Source organism: Cydia strobilella, chromosome Z (genome assembly GCF_947568885.1).
Source record: "Cydia strobilella chromosome Z, ilCydStro3.1, whole genome shotgun sequence".
NCBI lineage: Eukaryota > Metazoa > Arthropoda > Insecta > Lepidoptera > Tortricidae > Cydia > Cydia strobilella.
The window spans coordinates 95263-113650 of NC_086068.1; the positions used below are offsets into that span (position 1 = coordinate 95263).

Genomic DNA, 18388 nt, shown 5'->3' on the forward strand with positions numbered 1-18388 from the left:
AAGCTACTTAAACACGCTCCATCCAAGGTCAAATTACTTTCCCCACTAGTGGATAAAACGTGTTTTTCCCCGCTTGTTTTGAAGGATAAAATACAACTTTCCGAGCTAGTGAGGGGAAAAATATTTAGATCATCCGGCAGACTGATAGTCAGTGGGCCCCTTAAGGTTATAGAGCTATCCATTTCTGACGTCACGTAGACGTGTCAGAGTTAATTGGACGGTGCATTTACATGTAATGCGCGGACAGTCCACATGTAATCCGGGGAGATGGGCCTCGTTAGCATTGTGCTGCAACCCGTCTAGGAGAAGGAAAACTCCAAAATATAACCCGGGGAGATGGGCCTCGTTAGCTTTGTGCTGTAACCCGTCTAGGAGAAGGAAAACTCCAAAATAGAACCCGGGGAGATGGGCCTCGTTAGCTTTGTGCTGTAACCCGTCTAGGAGAAGGAAAACTCCAAAATATAACCCGGGGAGATGGGCCTCGTTAGCATTGTGCTGCAACCCGTCTAGGAGAAGGAAAACTCCAAAATATAACCCGGGGAGATGGGCCTCGTTAGCTTTGTGCTGTAACCCGTCTAGGAGAAGGAAAACTCCAAAATAGAACCCGGGGAGATGGGCCTCGTTAGCTTTGTGCTGTAACCCGTCTAGGAGAAGGAAAACTCCAAAATGGAACCCGGGGAGATGGGCCTCGTTAGCTTTGTGCTGTAACCCGTCTAGGAGAAGGAAAACTCCAAAATATAACCCGGGGAGATGGGCCTCGTTAGCTTTGTGCTGTAACCCGTCTAGGAGAAGGAAAACTCCAAAATATAACCCGGGGAGATGGGCCTCGTTAGCTTTGTGCTGTAACCCGTCTAGGAGAAGGAAAACTCCAAAATGGAACCCGGGGAGATGGGCCTCGTTAGCTTTGTGCTGTAACCCGTCTAGGAGAAGGAAAACTCCAAAATATAACCCGGGGAGATGGGCCTCGTTAGCATTGTGCTGCAACCCGTCTAGGAGAAGGAAAACTCCAAAATATAACCCGGGGAGATGGGCCTCGTTAGCTTTGTGCTGTAACCCGTCTAGGAGAAGGAAAACTCCAAAATAGAACCCGGGGAGATGGGCCTCGTTAGCTTTGTGCTGTAACCCGTCTAGGAGAAGGAAAACTCCAAAATGGAACCCGGGGAGATGGGCCTCGTTAGCTTTGTGCTGTAACCCGTCTAGGAGAAGGAAAACTCCAAAATATAACCCGGGGAGATGGGCCTCGTTAGCTTTGTGCTGTAACCCGTCTAGGAGAAGGAAAACTCCAAAATATAACCCGGGGAGATGGGCCTCGTTAGCTTTGTGCTGTAACCCGTCTAGGAGAAGGAAAACTCCAAAATAGAACCCGGGGAGATGGGCCTCGTTAGCTTTGTGCTGTAACCCGTCTAGGAGAAGGAAAACTCCAAAATGGAACCCGGGGAGATGGGCCTCGTTAGCTTTGTGCTGTAACCCGTCTAGGAGAAGGAAAACTCCAAAATATAACCCGGGGAGATGGGCCTCGTTAGCTTTGTGCTGTAACCCGTCTAGGAGAAGGAAAACTCCAAAATATAACCCGGGGAGATGGGCCTCGTTAGCTTTGTGCTGTAACCCGTCTAGGAGAAGGAAAACTCCAAAATGGAACCCGGGGAGATGGGCCTCGTTAGCATTTTGTGCTGCAACCCGTCTAGGAGAAGGAAAACTCCAATATAAAACCCCCAAATCCAAGGTGTTAGCCGACCCGTGCCGAGGGATGCATAGCCAGAGGGTAGTACTGGCGTTGAACGGAGGGTGTCTGTGTTGGCGGTCACAGGACACAGTGGTGAACCGCCTTGCTTCAGTACAGGGCTCTGCTGTTGTGGACATTTAAATCCCTTTTACTCGTGGGAACGCAATGGAGATTCAAAATAATAATAATCATCCGAATGGCGGCGACGTGGTACGCCACCCGTCACGTCTCGTTTCTCGCGGGGGCGACAAGCGGCTCACGGAGAGCCGCTTTGCTACGCTGAATGTTGGAGGAGGAATGGAAGAGAAATTAAATGAGGTTTTGCAGATGATGGATGAGAGAAAAATTGATATTTTGTGTGTTAATGAGACGAAACGGAAAGGATGCGATACCACCTTGCATGGAACCTACACGGCGTATTGGTCTGGGGTACCTAGTTCGGATCGCGCCTGTCAGGGAGTTGGTGTTGTACTTTCCGCAAGAATGGCTGAGTGTGTGAGAGAATTTGAATGTGTGAATTCCAGACTGATGTGGATTAGACTGAAAGTGGGAATGATGCGCATATTTTTGGTAGGAGTTTACGCTCCAGTAGACCGGGGTGCGAGTATCTCACAGCGCGTTCGGGATGAAAGGCAGATATTTTGGGATGAACTAAGAGAGGTTTTGAAAGTATGTAAGAGTAATGAAAGATTAGTTTTGTTAGGTGACTTCAATGGCTGGGTAGGAATAAAAAGGGACGGATTTGAAAAGGTTCTTGGAATGTACGGTGACGAGAGAGTGAATGATAATGGGAGAAGCGTGTTAGAAATTTGCCAAGAGTGGAACCTTTGTGTAACAAACACGATGTTTGACCACAAAAGGATACACTTATACACTCGAGAGGCGGAGAATGTTAGGAAAAGTATGATTGACTTTGTGATAGTTGATGAAAGAATTAGGAAAAATGTTATCGACTCCAGGGTGTATCGAGGGTCGGGTATCCATTCTGACCATTTCCTGGTAATGTGCCGATTAAGTGGCTTGTTTAAAGGATGGAGACAACGACCCCGTACAGTTACTGCCGATTTAAAAAGAATAAAAGTGGAGAATTTGCAAGAAGAAGGAGTAAATGATGAGTATAGGAGTAGATTAAAAACCGAATTCAATGGTATGGATGAGATTAGTGAGACTGAACAATTGTGGAATAGTTTTAAAAATAAAGTAGTAAGTGTGGCAAGTGAAGTATGTGGAGTAAGGAAGAGGCACAAAGGAAAAAAGGAGAAGAATGTTTGGTGGGATAAAGAAGTGCAAGAAGCAGTGTGTAAGAAGAAAAAGTTGTGGTTGGATTGGTTAGCCACAAGAGCTAACCAAAGAAATCACACGGCTTCATTTGACAAAATCAGTGAAGCGAAAAAGGATTATAGAAGAATGAAAGTGTTAGTAAAGGAATTAGTAGACAGAAAGAAAGACGAACAGAAAGATAAAATGGAAGAAAGGCTCTCTCAAGATTTCCAAACAAATATAAAGTTTTTCTGGAAGTCCGTTCGTTTAGCCAGGGGTAACACCCAGAATTCTGAGCTAAAGTCAATAAAAGACAAGAATGGAAGATTAGTGAATGAGGAAGAATGCATCTTAGAAAGATGGAAAGAGTATTTTGAAAGTTTGTTTGATAAAGAGAAGGCAAGCACGTCAATTTTGGAGTTGAATGAAAGCATTGAAAACGTGTCGGAGAACGAAGATAGTATTAGCATGGATAAAATTGTGAAAGCGTTGAAAGGAATGAAATCAGGGAAGGCTGCAGGGTATGATAGAGTTTCTGTCGAGATGCTGAAAGCTGGACAAGGCATTGTAGCAAGTCAGTTGTACCGCCTTTTCAATATGTGCTTCAGAACCGGTCAAGTGCCCAGGGACTGGTGCAAGGCCGTCATTGTACCTTTTTACAAAGGAAAGGGATCACAACTGGATTGCAAAAACTACAGAGGCATTAGCTTACTCAGCGTCGTCGGCAAATTGTATGCAAAGATATTGATTGAGAGAGTAGTGAAAGAAACCGATGAAAAAGTATGGGATGCACAAGCGGGATTCCGAAAGGGTATGGGATGTACGAATCAAGTCTTTTCCTTGCGATGCATAGCCGAAAAGTATTTGGCCAAAGGTCAGAAGGTCTATTGCGCTTTCGTGGATTTGGAAAAGGCTTATGACAGAGTGGTGAGGAATGAACTTTGGTCGGTACTGTCGGTGTATGGATTGAGCGGCCGTCTCATTCAGGTACTGAAATCGCTCTATGAGGATTCCAGTGCTTGTGTGAGAGTAAACGGGTCGTACACTGAGTGGTTTAGCATCGAAAAGGGTGTTAGGCAGGGATGTGTAGCGTCACCGTGGCTGTTTAATCTGTTCATGGACAGTAGTTTGCATGATTTGAGAAATGATGAGTGTGGGCTGAGAATGAGTGGGTTTCCCGTCAAATGTCTTCTTTACGCTGATGACCTGGTATTGCTAGCGTCATCGGGTGAAGAGTTGCAGGAGATGGTAACTAGACTGCATGGATCTTTTGAAAGGAAAGGAATGAAAATAAATGTAAGTAAGACGAAAGTTATGGTATTTGAAAAGGAGGAATATATGACAAACTGTGAAATTTTGATTGGTCAAGAAAGAGTAGAACAAGTGAAAGAGTTTGTGTATCTGGGAACATTATTCACTAGGGACGGTAAGCATGATAAAGATATTGAAAGGAGAGTGAGTGCTGGAAATCGCGTGAATGGGGCACTTAACGCTTTTATGAGCAGCCAGAAGGTGTCGCAAAAGGCACGGTTGGCTGTGCATAGAGGGGTGCTGGTGCCTACACTTATGTATGGTAGCGAAAGTTGGGTATGGCAGAAGAGGCATCAAAGCCAAGTCAATGCAGTGGAAATGAGAGCGTTGAGAAGTGTATGTGGGGTGAGATTACAAGATAGAATTAGGAACAGTGTGATAAGGGAAAAGTGTGGACTGAGCGAAGATGTAGTGACAAAAATTGAGAAAGGTATGTTGAGATGGTTTGGACACGTGGAAAGAATGAGTGAAAGGAGGCTAACAAAGAGAGTATATAAGGGAGAGGTAGAAACGGGAGTTGGAAGGGGCAGACCTCGGCGGACTTTCTCTGATCAGATCGGGGAAATCCTGAAGAAAGGCCAGGTCAAGAGCACCCTAAACCGGCGAGCGTGTATGAGGAATGTTATGAAAGTGAAGGAAGCGAAAGAGGTATGTCAGGATCGTAGCAAGTGGAAATCCGTGGTCTCTGCCTACCCCTCCGGGAAATAGGCGTGATTATATGTATGTATGTATGTATGCGCGGACAGTAAGTGTTAACCTTTGGTATGCTTAGTAGCCAAGCGCCTGACACTCTTTGATAGAGAAAGATAGTCTTATTGCGATTCCTATAAGAGGAAAGAGAAAATAGTGCCATGCTTTGTCCTTATCACTGACCGGGTGGTATCATAGGTAGGAGGCGATGGCGAAATACCGAAATGTATAAGAGTGAAAGAGCAAAATCCTATGCTGCCCAAATTTTATATGAATATTCTTTCTCTTACCCCCGGTCGCTCGGTGGCGCGTCTATAACTACTTGTATATACTATGTCTATGTTAGTAGCAGATCTGCTCCATACCAAAGATAGATATAACTCCGTAATAGATGGATACAGTCTAAGGAAAAAACGTGCCTCGAAAATCGAGAAAATTTGATTCTCGATCAGAGGGCGCTACTAGCTTTGGCCTACTGTCGTATAGATAGCGTCGACGGTTTTGTTTGTTATTTAACAATTTTAACGCATATCATTGAAAGAACATGGAAAAAAATCATAAAAATAATTAATGAAAATAAAAAAAATCATTTATCCATATTTAAATACATTTATCGTATTTTTATAAATCTTCATTTTTAGTTTTAAAGTGTGTCGACAGATGGCAGTGAATTTACTGGGGTTACAAAATTTACTATGACAGTACCGCTCTAGTATAAGTTACTCTATGTCCATACCTATATGTTCAACATGAAGTTGTTTAGATTGTTATTTAAATAGCAATTTTTTGACAGCGCATACGAAAGGTTAATACATCCGCCGTTATTCCCAAAAGTAGCCAATCCTAAGTCGTTATGGCTTTGGCTTGTTCACTAAATTCAGAGAACATCAGACAATATTCATAATCCCCTGAAACTATTCAGTAACTCGTAACTATGCGGTTACGAGATTACACTCCCTTATTTAAGATCATGTGGGCTTGTGAGTGGCACATCTAATCTAGGTTTAGGTTAGGTTATCTGCGTTCCAGAATCAGAATCAAATTTATAATTCGTGATAAACTTAAAACTAAAATTACATACAAAAGTATAACTAAAGCTATAGGAACTTATAAAATAGGTAGGAGTTGAAGTTTACCACGAAATGGTCTCGCCTCAGCATAATGCTGTCCCGAAAGTCAGCGCTGATCTTCCGGCGGGACCATTTTGGGCCACGATCACAGCCGTACGACACGTTCCGGTGTTGTTCTTGTGTGTCCGGTCCGTTCGGGGTCGCGATTCTCAAGGTCCGCCTTCTTACGGCCCGGCCACGACATCGCGCGGCGGCGTCAGCGGCGAGCGGCGGCCATAGGTTTGAGCGAGACTCAGCGTACGGACCTTTCGTTCCCACCTATGGCCGCCGCTCGCCGCTAACGCCGCCGCGCGATGTCGTGGCCGGGCCGTTAGAGCTCGTTCCCACTATGTCGGATGTCGGAATGATTTTTAATCGGGTGTCGCAGCGGCAGAACATTTTATATGAAGCTATTCACACACGAACGACAACGATTTTGTGTCGGATCCGACATAAAATATCGTGTGTTTTGTCAGCCCTCCGTCTGGAAAAAAATCGTGTCGGCGGCGCTGTTCACATGATGTCGGATGTCGGACCGACCCTGGCCGCGCCGCACCCCCTGTGCCTCCCGTGCGTCAAATGAGAACCTCAAATGGCAGCAGCTGCGGTCGTGGCCGACAGCCGACTAGTGTGAACAGAGGCACCGACACCCGATTAAAAGTCGTCCCGACATCCGACAGTGGGAACGAGCTCTTACGATACCATTATTTATGGTCACACTGTAACAATTATCCTGGTTCCGCACGGAACAACAACTTGTGTTGGTTAAGTTTTGAGACCTTTGAGTCCTCTTTAAGGCCGCTCCATCGGTTTGCCGCTGTCACTGTCACATTTCGCAAGAAAGAACGGGAAAGATATGCGTGCCAAGTGCCAATTTTGATCGAATTTTGTCGATTTTTATTTATTTTAAAAACGTTACCTTACAATATCGAAATTCGAAAGCTATGAAATTACTATTTAAGTTAAGATTGTTTTTTCTTATTTTTTTGTTTATAATAAATACTAAATACACACATAATAAATAACAGAGTAAAGTTTGATTAAAAGTCCGAGTTATAGGTTACTTTGGGAATTAATTGTATCGAGCGAAGTGTTATAATTCGTGTATCGGAAGCTATGTTATTAAAGATAATATAGTCAAGAACTACATATATTTTTACTACGTCTACGAATATGAACGCCTCTTAGAAAACCATGATCATATAAGGAGATTTTTCGCCTTCTGGCTCAGGGAACCGCCTTAAGGCTTGACTGTGTTTGTCACCCATTTAATTAAGTCGAAATTCGAGTTATTTTCAACAAGGGTCTCCATTGTCTTTTGTAGAGACTTGAGCCCTTTTCAGAGCTCATTATTTTTACAAAAAAATGAAGAATTGCTTTCATGTAAAATTCATTGGGTTTCAATTAGCTTAATTTGTTTTTGGGAAGTGTAAGGCCGATTATAGAGATAAGAATTTAAAATAAAACAGTCATTTCAAGCCGGAGGTGGAATAACTTAAAATGTGCAAAATGGATTTGATGGTGGAAATCTGGAAATGGATGGAGTACGTGTAAGCCAACTCTGCATCAACTTTTACAGAACAAAGTATGTGAGTTTCATTACATACATGATATTTTCCTAGAAATTTGGCATTTATGATGATATTTATGATCCACACTTTGTTATTGCAAATTTCGAGCATTAGACTTTAGTCGCAACACAATTTGAAAACTAGCTCTCAATACTTGTCCTATTTCTGAAACCTATAAAAGTCGCCGACCTGCGAGCTTTATTTCCAAAATTGTCCTGATATAGTCCCAACTTGATCCTCAAAAGTAGTTTTGCTCACTTTCTGATTTTCCATTACTAGATAAATCACCCCGTATTTCTAAACCTCAATTTCAAATCTCTCAACACTCTCCAATTCCGTCTCAAAACATCTTGTATTTCAGCACCACCAAGCCCCGCTCTCAACACTCGATTTCCTTTTTTAAACCCCACAATAGACGGGCACATATCGGGCGGCCCGACGCCGATGCGACGGACGGGGTCGTGCCGGACGCGGAGCGGTCGGACTCTTTTGCAATTTATTGACTGCCAGTCTACAGGTGGATAAATGGCTGCTATGGAAACTTGGAATCTCCGCTTTCATTTTGGTCGCAAGAGACTAGTTTTGTTGTAGCTTTAGATATATTAAATTGTTTTACAGTAGTTTTGAAATTTGTTTCATATGAAAATGAAGGAATGAGGCTCCATCAAAATGTACTGTCACGTCACATGACACGACTTTATTACTGACTACATAGTAAAGAGTTTTGTGAGATAGGTACTTATTGTTGGTGTTTTTTCAAATTTTGTTATACACGGTGGCTAAAAAATAAATATATTCCCGTTGCCAGGGAGGTTTTGGGATTATACTGAGCTACTTTTACTATGGGACCAACCACGACATCGCAAAAAAAATTTGGCTGTACATTTTGGCTGGTCCATTTTCTATGGGAGGGTAAATATTTTTTTCGCGATTTCGTGGTTGGTCCCATAGTAAAAGTTGCTCAGTATAATCCCAAAACCTCCCTGGCATCGGGAATGCGCTTATTTTTTTGCCACGTGTATATATTTTCTATCTGCCACTATCATCTGTTACCTAATTAAATGACAACAGTTTTAAAACTATAATTATATTGTACAGTCAACTAATTAGATTCCTAGGCATATTGTCGCTTTAACTTGGTACTTACTAGTCACATGACATACATCACTCAATAAGCATTGCCGTAAAAGATAAACAAATTGATTCTTTATGACACGGTGTACAATTGTACATCATAAACAATTGATAGTTAATTTATTAATAGTCTCACAATACAATATTATTCAACTGTAATTTTCATTATAAAAAATTTAGTTAGTGGGAGCGCTGGTGGCCTAGCGGTAAGAGCGTGCGACTTTCAATCCGAAAGTCGCGGGTTCAAACTCCGGCTCGTACCAATGAGTTTTTCGGATGTAAAGGACAGACACAAGAACAGACAGTACTCTTACATCAATAATCGAGTCAGTTTCACTTGTTCTCACACTTTTTAAACGACAATAGTAGATTGTGTTACAAGGGAGCAAAATGACATATTTACGGCGAGGGCGTACATTGAATCCTAAACGAAGCGAAGAATCTATAATAGAATCCCGAGAGTAACGAGGGATTCTAAAGTAGAATCCTGAGCGTAGTGAGGGATTCAAGTGTGCTACGTCCAAGATGGAAATAATTTTGCTACCATGTGACACATACTGCTTTTCACATCACGTATGAGGTAATTATGATGTTTAAGAATATTATTTAAAAAGCTAAAAAAATAATGTGCAAAAAAATTTAAAAATAGTGTTCTAGAACAGAAAAGTGTTATTTTGATCCCTCCTAGCAGGGAAGAAGAACCCCTTTTTCGAATTGGTGATGTGAAAACCAAATTGCGCCCGTCAAACAGGGGTATCCTAATGAACTCTTGACTAATTTTCCTCAGATAACTAATAAATTAGGTTTATTGAATACTTATTACATTATTAAAGCCACTGATCAAGTAGAGAATGAAACGAACCACAATAATCTGCTTACGTTACGGCATTTGTTGTGTAAATTCATTAAATGGAGGGTTTGCGCCCGTTACAATCACGTAACTCGATTGGAAGTTTGGGAACCGCTGGCGAGGGGATAGTTTGAGTGCTGTTGGTAGTCTTTGGTACCTTTTAATAATAAACTCCGTTTAGACTACCCGTAAATATTGGTACAGTCCTCCGCATCCGCTAAGCGGGTGAGGTGATCAAAAACTTCAAAACAAAACCTACACCACAGAAGTAATAGTATTATCATACAGAACGGTCACTCACCGCCCCGCCCCGCGACAGCAGATTGACGGCCGTTTGCCGGCCGCTCAGTACTATTTTTAAGCAACTTACACTATGGCGCATGATGCGTGTACATTCGTGCCGTTTACACATAGAAACGCAAGTGTTTTTTTTTATACTACGTCGGTGGCAAACAAGCATACGGCCCGCCTGATGTTAAGCAGTCTCCGTAGCCTATGTACGCCTGCAACTCCAGAGGAGTTACATGCGCGTTGCCGACCCTATCACTCCTCTCCCTCGAGCTCTGGCAACCTTACTCACCGGCAGGAACACAACACTATTAGTAGGGTCTAGTGTTATTTGGCTGCGGTTTTCTGTAAGGTGGAGGTCCCTCCCCAGTTGGGCTCTGCTCTAGATCTGGAATGACATCCGCTGTCCTGTGCCCTACCACACAAAACGAGATGTCATTCACAGTGCCCATACCTCTCTTTTGGACGTAGTTTAAGGATCCATTTATCCCGGGTCCATTTATTCCGGGATTTTTGATGTATAGCGTGTCCGCCCTGTGCCTACACAGTTCTTATTATACACGTGCAACCTCTGGACTAGTTATAAGCAGAAGATCATCTTTCCCTGCGCGTCCAATATAATAATGGTTTCAGGATGTTGTCGAGGCTGTCCGGTTTCTGCAGCGCATCGGGCATGTTTGCGCAAGCTCACACGGATGACTACTATGCCATAATACGCAAGAGAATTGGCTCGTTGCTCTGCAGAGTGCGGGCCAGCTCCAACCCCATCCTGGCTAGTGTAGCGGGCCTATAATGCGGCATTTTGAGTGTGTCATAACCGCTACTAATAGGTGATAGTTATAGTTATTGTTGTCTGTTTTTGCTTGTCGCTTTTTGTTTTTGTTTTACTAACACTAAAGGATTTGCCACACTGGATGCGTTCTGCGGGCATCGGTTGCCACACTGAATGCGTTCTGCGGGCATCGGCTGCCACACTGGATGCGTTCTGCGGGCAGCGGTCATGTCAAACTTCAACTTCAAAGGTAGCTGTCAATGTTGTTCATACATAATGCGGGTTTGACCTGACCGCTGACCGCAGAACGCATCCAGTGTGGCAAATCCTTTAGTTTTTAATATTAATTGTTACTAACCATTAGGTATGTGCCATTGTAGTCTTTTTAAATAAATAAATTGAATTGAATTGAATTAAAAATAAAGTTGTGTTTAGATAATGTTGGAGACATCGCCCGCATAGGCACTTTGACTGTAAACTGCTATGCAACATTGTGAAATTATAATTTTTGAATGGATGAAGATGAAACAAATTCTTATCCTTGGTACATAGGTACCTACATTATATTAGTTTACAACATACAATTAGAATTCGACGACCGGTCTGGCCTAGTGGGTAGTGACCCTGCCTGTGAAGCCGATGGTCCTGGGTTCAAATCCCGGTAAGGGCATTTATTTGTGTGATGAGCAGGCATCGTAATCTATTGAAGTACTAGGGTTGTAACTAATTGTCATACGTCATTTCAATGGATTTCGCTCGCAGTTTACGATGCCTTGGGATGAGCACAGATATTTGTTCCTGAGTCATGGGTGTTTTCTATGTATTTAAGTATTTATATATTATATATATCGTTGTCTGAGTACCCATAACACAAGCCTCCTTGGGCTTACCCTGGGACTTAGTCAATCTGTTTAAGAATCTCCTATAATATTTATTATTTATTATTATAATAATAACGTATGCGGAGTGAATTAATATGGACAAAATTCAATGTCGTATTAAATAAAAACAACATGGTTATTGAAATAAATCTATGAAAACGGATTATATGGACCGACGTTTCGAACCCTCTACAGCGTTCGTGGTCAACGGGTAACTGAGGAAAAACTACAAAGTGCAAAAATATCCACATTGCCATTATAAATATCTGGGAGACCGAACTTTACTCGAAAGACATATAAAAACTCAAAAATGCGCGTTCCCCCAGAGATAAAACCTAGCTAGATCGATTTTTCGCCCCCGAAAACCCCCATATAGCAAATTTCATCGAAATCGTTTCCGAGATCCCCGAAGTATATACATATGTGTCGTTTTCAAGCAAAATGTACCACTTAGGGACGCTCTGACAGGTTATTCCTATAAAGATACTAGCAAATTTCGTCCTGTTTATTAAATCTTATATTATAAAATTTCGCCTCGCTCGAATTCCAGGGAAATACCTCATAGAAGATTGTAACTATGATGACTGCCTGCCTCGTGTGACTTGACGTCCTCGCACTTGTGTTTACATTGGGCCAAGAATCTACTAATTTTCTGCTTTGACGTGATGCTCTTGTACCTGTAACAAATACATATAACAATCAATTACAATGACTTGTACAAGTAGGTAGTAGAAATGAACAAATAATGGAAAGAATAATTTGATGAGCTATTGGGATTTGAAGAGTACACTCAACAGAAATGTATAAATGTTGTATTTTCTATAAAAAGGGACCTTATTGTCGACGGCGCTTACGCCATTATAAATAAATAAATAAATAAATATTATAGGACATTCTTACACAGATTGACTAAGTCCCACGGTAAGGAGGCTTGTGTTATCTGGGTACTCAGACAACGATATACATAATATATAAATACTTAAATACATAGAAAACACCCATGACTCAGGAACAAATATCTGTGCTCATCACACAAATAAATGGCCTTACCGGGATTCGAACCCAGGACCATCGGCTTCACAGGCAGGGTCACTACCCACTAGGCCAGACCGGTCGTCAAGGTCGGTCGTATAAACGATGCTCCGATATAAACACAATGCCGCGCGACGCTGTGCGGCGTAAGCGCCATCGACAATAAGGTCCTCTTCATAGAATATGCCCCAAATAAGAGCCTGTATCTGCACAGACTGCTGTATCGCAAGTGAAAGATTCTCAAATAGTCTACAAAAATCCAAAGAAGTCAAAAGTATTAAGAAGAAGAAGTAAGATAGGTATTTAGTTTAGTTACACTACATTTGCATGCTAAACTAGCAAAATATGTTTAAGTACAGATATACGTTATCCTTACCATCTCACTGTACCATATTTTAAGCAAATAAAGAATATTTATTATTATTATTAAATAGTCTACAGATAATCGAACTTAAACTATCGTGAGACATATTTCAAAATATTTAGATCAGAATGAAACCGTACTGATCTAAATAGTCTAGGTACCAGTAATTTTTTTAATTTTGACACTGTTGCTTTTCGATATTAACCATTAAACTAATATGATTGACAGAAGGTTAAATAATAATTAAGACTATTAGAAATGACATTTAAAGTGGTTACTACTTCACGAATGCTAAAAATAGTTTAAATTTTTTTTGACTTGCGTGTTTTTTTAACAGAAATGTTAAAGATGTACTTTCTTTCCGGACATTATTATGTACCATTTAATGAATCGAAATGAAAAAAAAAATGGTATGATAAAGTTTAATAATTCGGATTTTATTTTTTGCCGGATGAATCACTGGGAATTTTTCAACAAAACTTGGCACTATGGTACTACTAGATGTAAGTAACTATAGAAAAAAAACTCAGCTCTTAATGATAAGAAGGCATTTTTTCTTCCCTTGTTGTCCTGCCTTTCTAATAAGTAGAATAATTATTATCACCAACAGATACTAATCGCCGCGTTGAGAAGCCTCTAGAGTCCTTCACAAGCCTACTTCATTACGATGTAGGCGACGTTAAGTCCCCAGCAAGCTCGGGTTTCACCTTCCCATACAAACAGTTTCGTTCTCATTTTAAAACTACGTGCTGGATTGTAATGAAACTTATGTACTAGATATGATGTATATCTATTATCTAGTTCTATAATTAGTTTATATAGCTCCAGTTTGTAAAACAAACGAAATAGAGCAGAAAACAAGTTTTGTATGAAAAACTTAAATATGCTGTAGTTTTTTAACTATGGTATCTGAAGCTACATAAACTAATTACAGGACTAGACATATTTTATCCTATTTTAAGTACAAAGTTTCAGAGGCATCTCGCTAGTCGTTTTAAAATGAGAGCGTAACTTCGTTTGTATGGAGAACCGAGCTAGCTGTGGACTGTCGGGCGGCTAACATATTTAATTAGCTCGAATCTTCTATGAGTGGGGTAGATCGGATAAGTGCTATGTTACACTTCACATTATGGGGGGTGTTAAAGGGTACCTAAGGGATAAGCGATGTTATTATATGAATTGTTTTTATTTGAGCAAAAAATGAACTAAAATATTTTAAAAACCATTATATTATAGCATAGAGTAACTTATTAACTTAGTAACTTAATTATACTAAAGCGGTACTGTCATAGTAAATTTTGTAACCCCAGTAAATTCACTGTCGACACACTTTAAAACTAAAAATAAATATTTATAAAAATACGATTAAATGTATTTAAATATGGATAAATGATTTTTTTTATTTGCATTAATTATTTTTATGTTTTTGACCCATGTTCTTTCACTGATATGCGTTAAAATTGTTAAATAACAAACGAAACCGTCAACGCCATCTATACGACAGTAGGCCAAAGCTAGTAGAACTCTGAACGAGAATCAAATTTTCTTGATTTTCGAGGCACGTTTTTTCCTTAGACTGTATCCATCTATTACGGAGTTATATCTATCTTTGATTATAGGCTTAGCACAGGAACGGCGCGACTGTATCTCGCCCGCAAGATAGACTACCCGTCTATTTCTAACTGTATTAATTAGATAGGGACGGGTAGTCTATCTTGCGGGCGATCGGTACTGTCGCGCCACACATCTGCTAATCCTATTGGACTTGCATTTCAATGCATTTCAATTTCAAACTTCACTTTGAACTTTGAAATTGAACCAGGTATAATTTAAAAAAAAAATTTTTGAAACTTTCCGACGACACACCAGTACTCTACCCCAACTCTCGTCTCAGGTAAAGTGTTGAAAATATCAGCCTCTAATTTTTAAACTGGTTGGCACTTTCCACAAGGTTAAATTAATTATCAATGCCTAGACTCAGCGGTCCAGATTTAAAATAAACCTAGAAAATGGCGTTGGACCTGTCTGACTGCGGTTGGACCTATTTAGGTCCGATGTAGGCGCTTCTGTAATTAACGAGGTAAAAATATGCTCTGAAAAGGCCAAGTTCAAATCTAAACTTAATTGCTAAGAGGTCGATTCAGACTGGTCAATTTGTTACGGTTGTGAGCTGGTTTTGATACGATCTCGACGATCGTTTTGACAATTCGCGCGCATCTCACGTACGCACTGATTAAAATAATAGGGATGTTCAAAGTTCAAATATACTTTACTCATGTAGGCCTAGCAACAAGCACTTATGAATTGTGAATATTATGTACATATATATTACCTTAAGCTAATTTTCAGAGCAATTTGTGTTATTTTCTATAAAAAGGGACCTTATTGTCGATGGCGCTTACGCCATTATTAACGATGCTCCGATATAAATACAATGCCGCGCGACGCTGTGCGGCGTAAGCGCCATCGACAATAAGGTCCCTTTTCATAGAAAATGCCCCATTTTATTATTCCATAATAATATTGAATTATTATACAGATCAAATTTTATACTAAGAATTTTACAAAAAGATCGTCAAACTTAAAAAAATATATAAAAATACTTACAGTTAGATATGTCTGTTGCCGCTATAACAACAAATACTAAAAAGGGAACCCTCGGTGGGTGAGTCCGACTCGCACTTGCCTTTTTGTTGTTTTTACAAACCGATCTGTTGGCTGTTTTTTTTTTTTTTTTTTATTACACACATAACATAGTTCGCAAGACCAAATTTTTGTGTAAATTGTAATAAGAGACGATGACGGAGACGATGGCTGAGATACGCGTCTTACTCGTGACCGGGTGCTGTTTGTGGAGACCGGTCTGTTTAAGTTTACACGGGCTTCATGTTACGTTATATTATAAGTACCTATGTAAGTAACTTAACTTTTGAGTGGCATTAACGTGAGACACTTCACTCGGTTCTTGTCTGTTTGTCTGATTTAATTTCTTGTTTTTAGGGTTACGTACCCAAAGGGTAAAAACGGGACCCTATTACTAAGACTCCGCTTTCCGTCTGTCCGTCTGTCCGTCTGTCCGTCTGTCCGTCTGTCTGTCTGTCACCAGGCTGTATCTCATAGCCTTGATAGCTAGACAGTTGAAATTTTTACAGATGATATATTTCTGTTGCCGCTATAACAACAAATACTAAAAACAGAATAATATAAAAATATTTAAATGGGGCTCCCATACAACAAACGTGATTTTTTTGCTGTTTTATTCCGTAATGGTACGGAACCCTTCGTGCGCGAGTCCGACTCGCACTTGGCCGGTTTTTTAATTACTTATATAATAATTCAAGTCTTGGAGACCCTTTACACCTCTAAGGATAATTTGACGATAGTTTTTTTTATTATGAACGTTTTTTATCTCTACTTACTTGTACTTGTCTGTTGTTTGTATATTTTTATTATAGTTTTTTTATGTGTAATTCGACATAAGAGACTGGAAACATCTCTAACACAGTATCTAATATTTCATTGATTCCATATTTGTAATTGTTTTTTATAATTTTTGATTAATTTTATTGCTTGTAAAAGTAAAAATTGACATGTAAAAGTGCCCCTGTGGCATATTTGCTGAATAAATGTTTGAATAAAATATTTTGTTACTGTTATGCAAACTACTTTCACTTACTGCGCATGCACCAATCAGCGTGAACATTCATTCATTCATTTATAATAATAATAAATTCATTTAATTCAGATACATGATCCATAATTACAACTATTTACACAAACAACAATCATCAATAAAATTAGAAAAAAAAAGAAAACATTAAAATTCAAATCAATCAAAACTAAAATTAACACTAATATCATAAAACTAACGATTCAGTTAGACGCCCTGTGCAGCTTATCCCAGTGAAGCTGGAAAGGGCCGTCTAGGCGCTCTGCCACCGTCTGAAGGAGGCTATTCGGGCTGCCGCGCAGGCGCCTCACTCAATTTATTCCTTTATAAAACATAGTTTTACATGTCAAACACAGTATTTCATATTTACAACTATTTATATCTAAATTACATCACAAAATACATCAGTATGTATATAATATTAGGTATAAGATAATTATGTCGGGTAGGTACAATTATTATTTAAAATTTATTATTTATAGCTTTAACTGATTACAGTAAGTTCATATAAGTATATCACATAATTATGGTTAGGTAAATTCATATTTTATATTTCTGTAGCTTGAGATTGTCAACCAGTTCAAGAGTGCAAGCCGTCGAAAAATTCGTCAACAGAGTAGTACGCTCAACATAGTACGCTTCAGACATAACCTTCAAAGTTCGTATTAGAATAAAATCAAAACCGTAACAAGTTGTGAGGTCTGAATCGGGCTCTAAGTGTCTGCTGGCCGGCTGTCAGTGGATGTCCCCTGACCTTAATTTACGTTGACAGCTGACGTTTTCAGAGTGCAATTCCGTTGCTGTTCTAAATTAAATTTCTTTAAACCTTCGGCATTCAATCGTTATAAGGTCCATCTAAGTTCAAAGTTCAAATAATTATACTTTAATCTCGGGTCCGAAGTGTAGGGTTGGAGCCGGCGTAGCTTTCTCGTATATATATTATACTTGAAAATAGTTGTATTGTATAACTTTTTTACTACCGTACTTTTTAGTATTTGTTGCTATAGCGGCAACAGAAATACATCAACTGTAAAAATTTCAACTGTCTAGTTATCACGGTTTATGAGATACAGCCTGGTGACAGACAGACGGACAGATGGACAGACGGACAGACGTACAGACGGACAGCGGAGTCTTAGTAACAGGGTCCCGTTTATACCCTTTGGGTACGGAACCATAAAAATGAGACCATACGAATAATGTATTTTCTAAAATTAACTCCTCATGCATAATAAATACACGAAATATCCGAGTGATTCAGACATGTAACTTCGGACCCGGAGGTCGTGGGTTGGATTCTGGCTCGAGCCGTTATGCTTCTCGGAACATTACGCACGGATATTCATATGACTATATGAATACTAGGCTAGGTACTTCGGTGAATGAATAACATCACGAGGAAATCGAACAATTCGGATCGCTGAGCCAGAAGGTGAAAAATCTCCTTATATGACCATATTTTTCTAAGAGACGTAGACGTGGAAAAAATATATGTAGTTCTTGATTATATTATCTTAAATTTATAAGCTTCCTATACACGGATTATGACACTTTGTTCGATACAATTCATTCCCAAAAGTAACCTTTAACTAGGACTTTTAATCCAACTTTACTCGGTTATTTATTATGTGACACAAAAAAAGAAGAAAAAACAATCTTAACTTGAATAGTAATTTGACCGCTTTCGAATTTCGATATTCTAAGGCAAAGTTTTTAAAATAAATCAAAATCGT

General features: G+C 39.9%; 1 protein-coding gene across 1 annotated transcript in view; it reads left to right on the top strand.

Moving 5' to 3' along the window:
- Window positions 1-1888: 1888 nt before the first annotated feature.
- Window positions 1889-18388, top strand: part of LOC134755034 (uncharacterized) — a 35697-nt gene continuing 19197 nt past the window's right edge. Inside the window, exon 1 of the mRNA XM_063691512.1 lies at window positions 1889-3557. Coding sequence (XP_063547582.1) covers window positions 1889-3557 — 1669 coding nt within the window. The remainder of the gene's footprint in view (window positions 3558-18388) is intronic.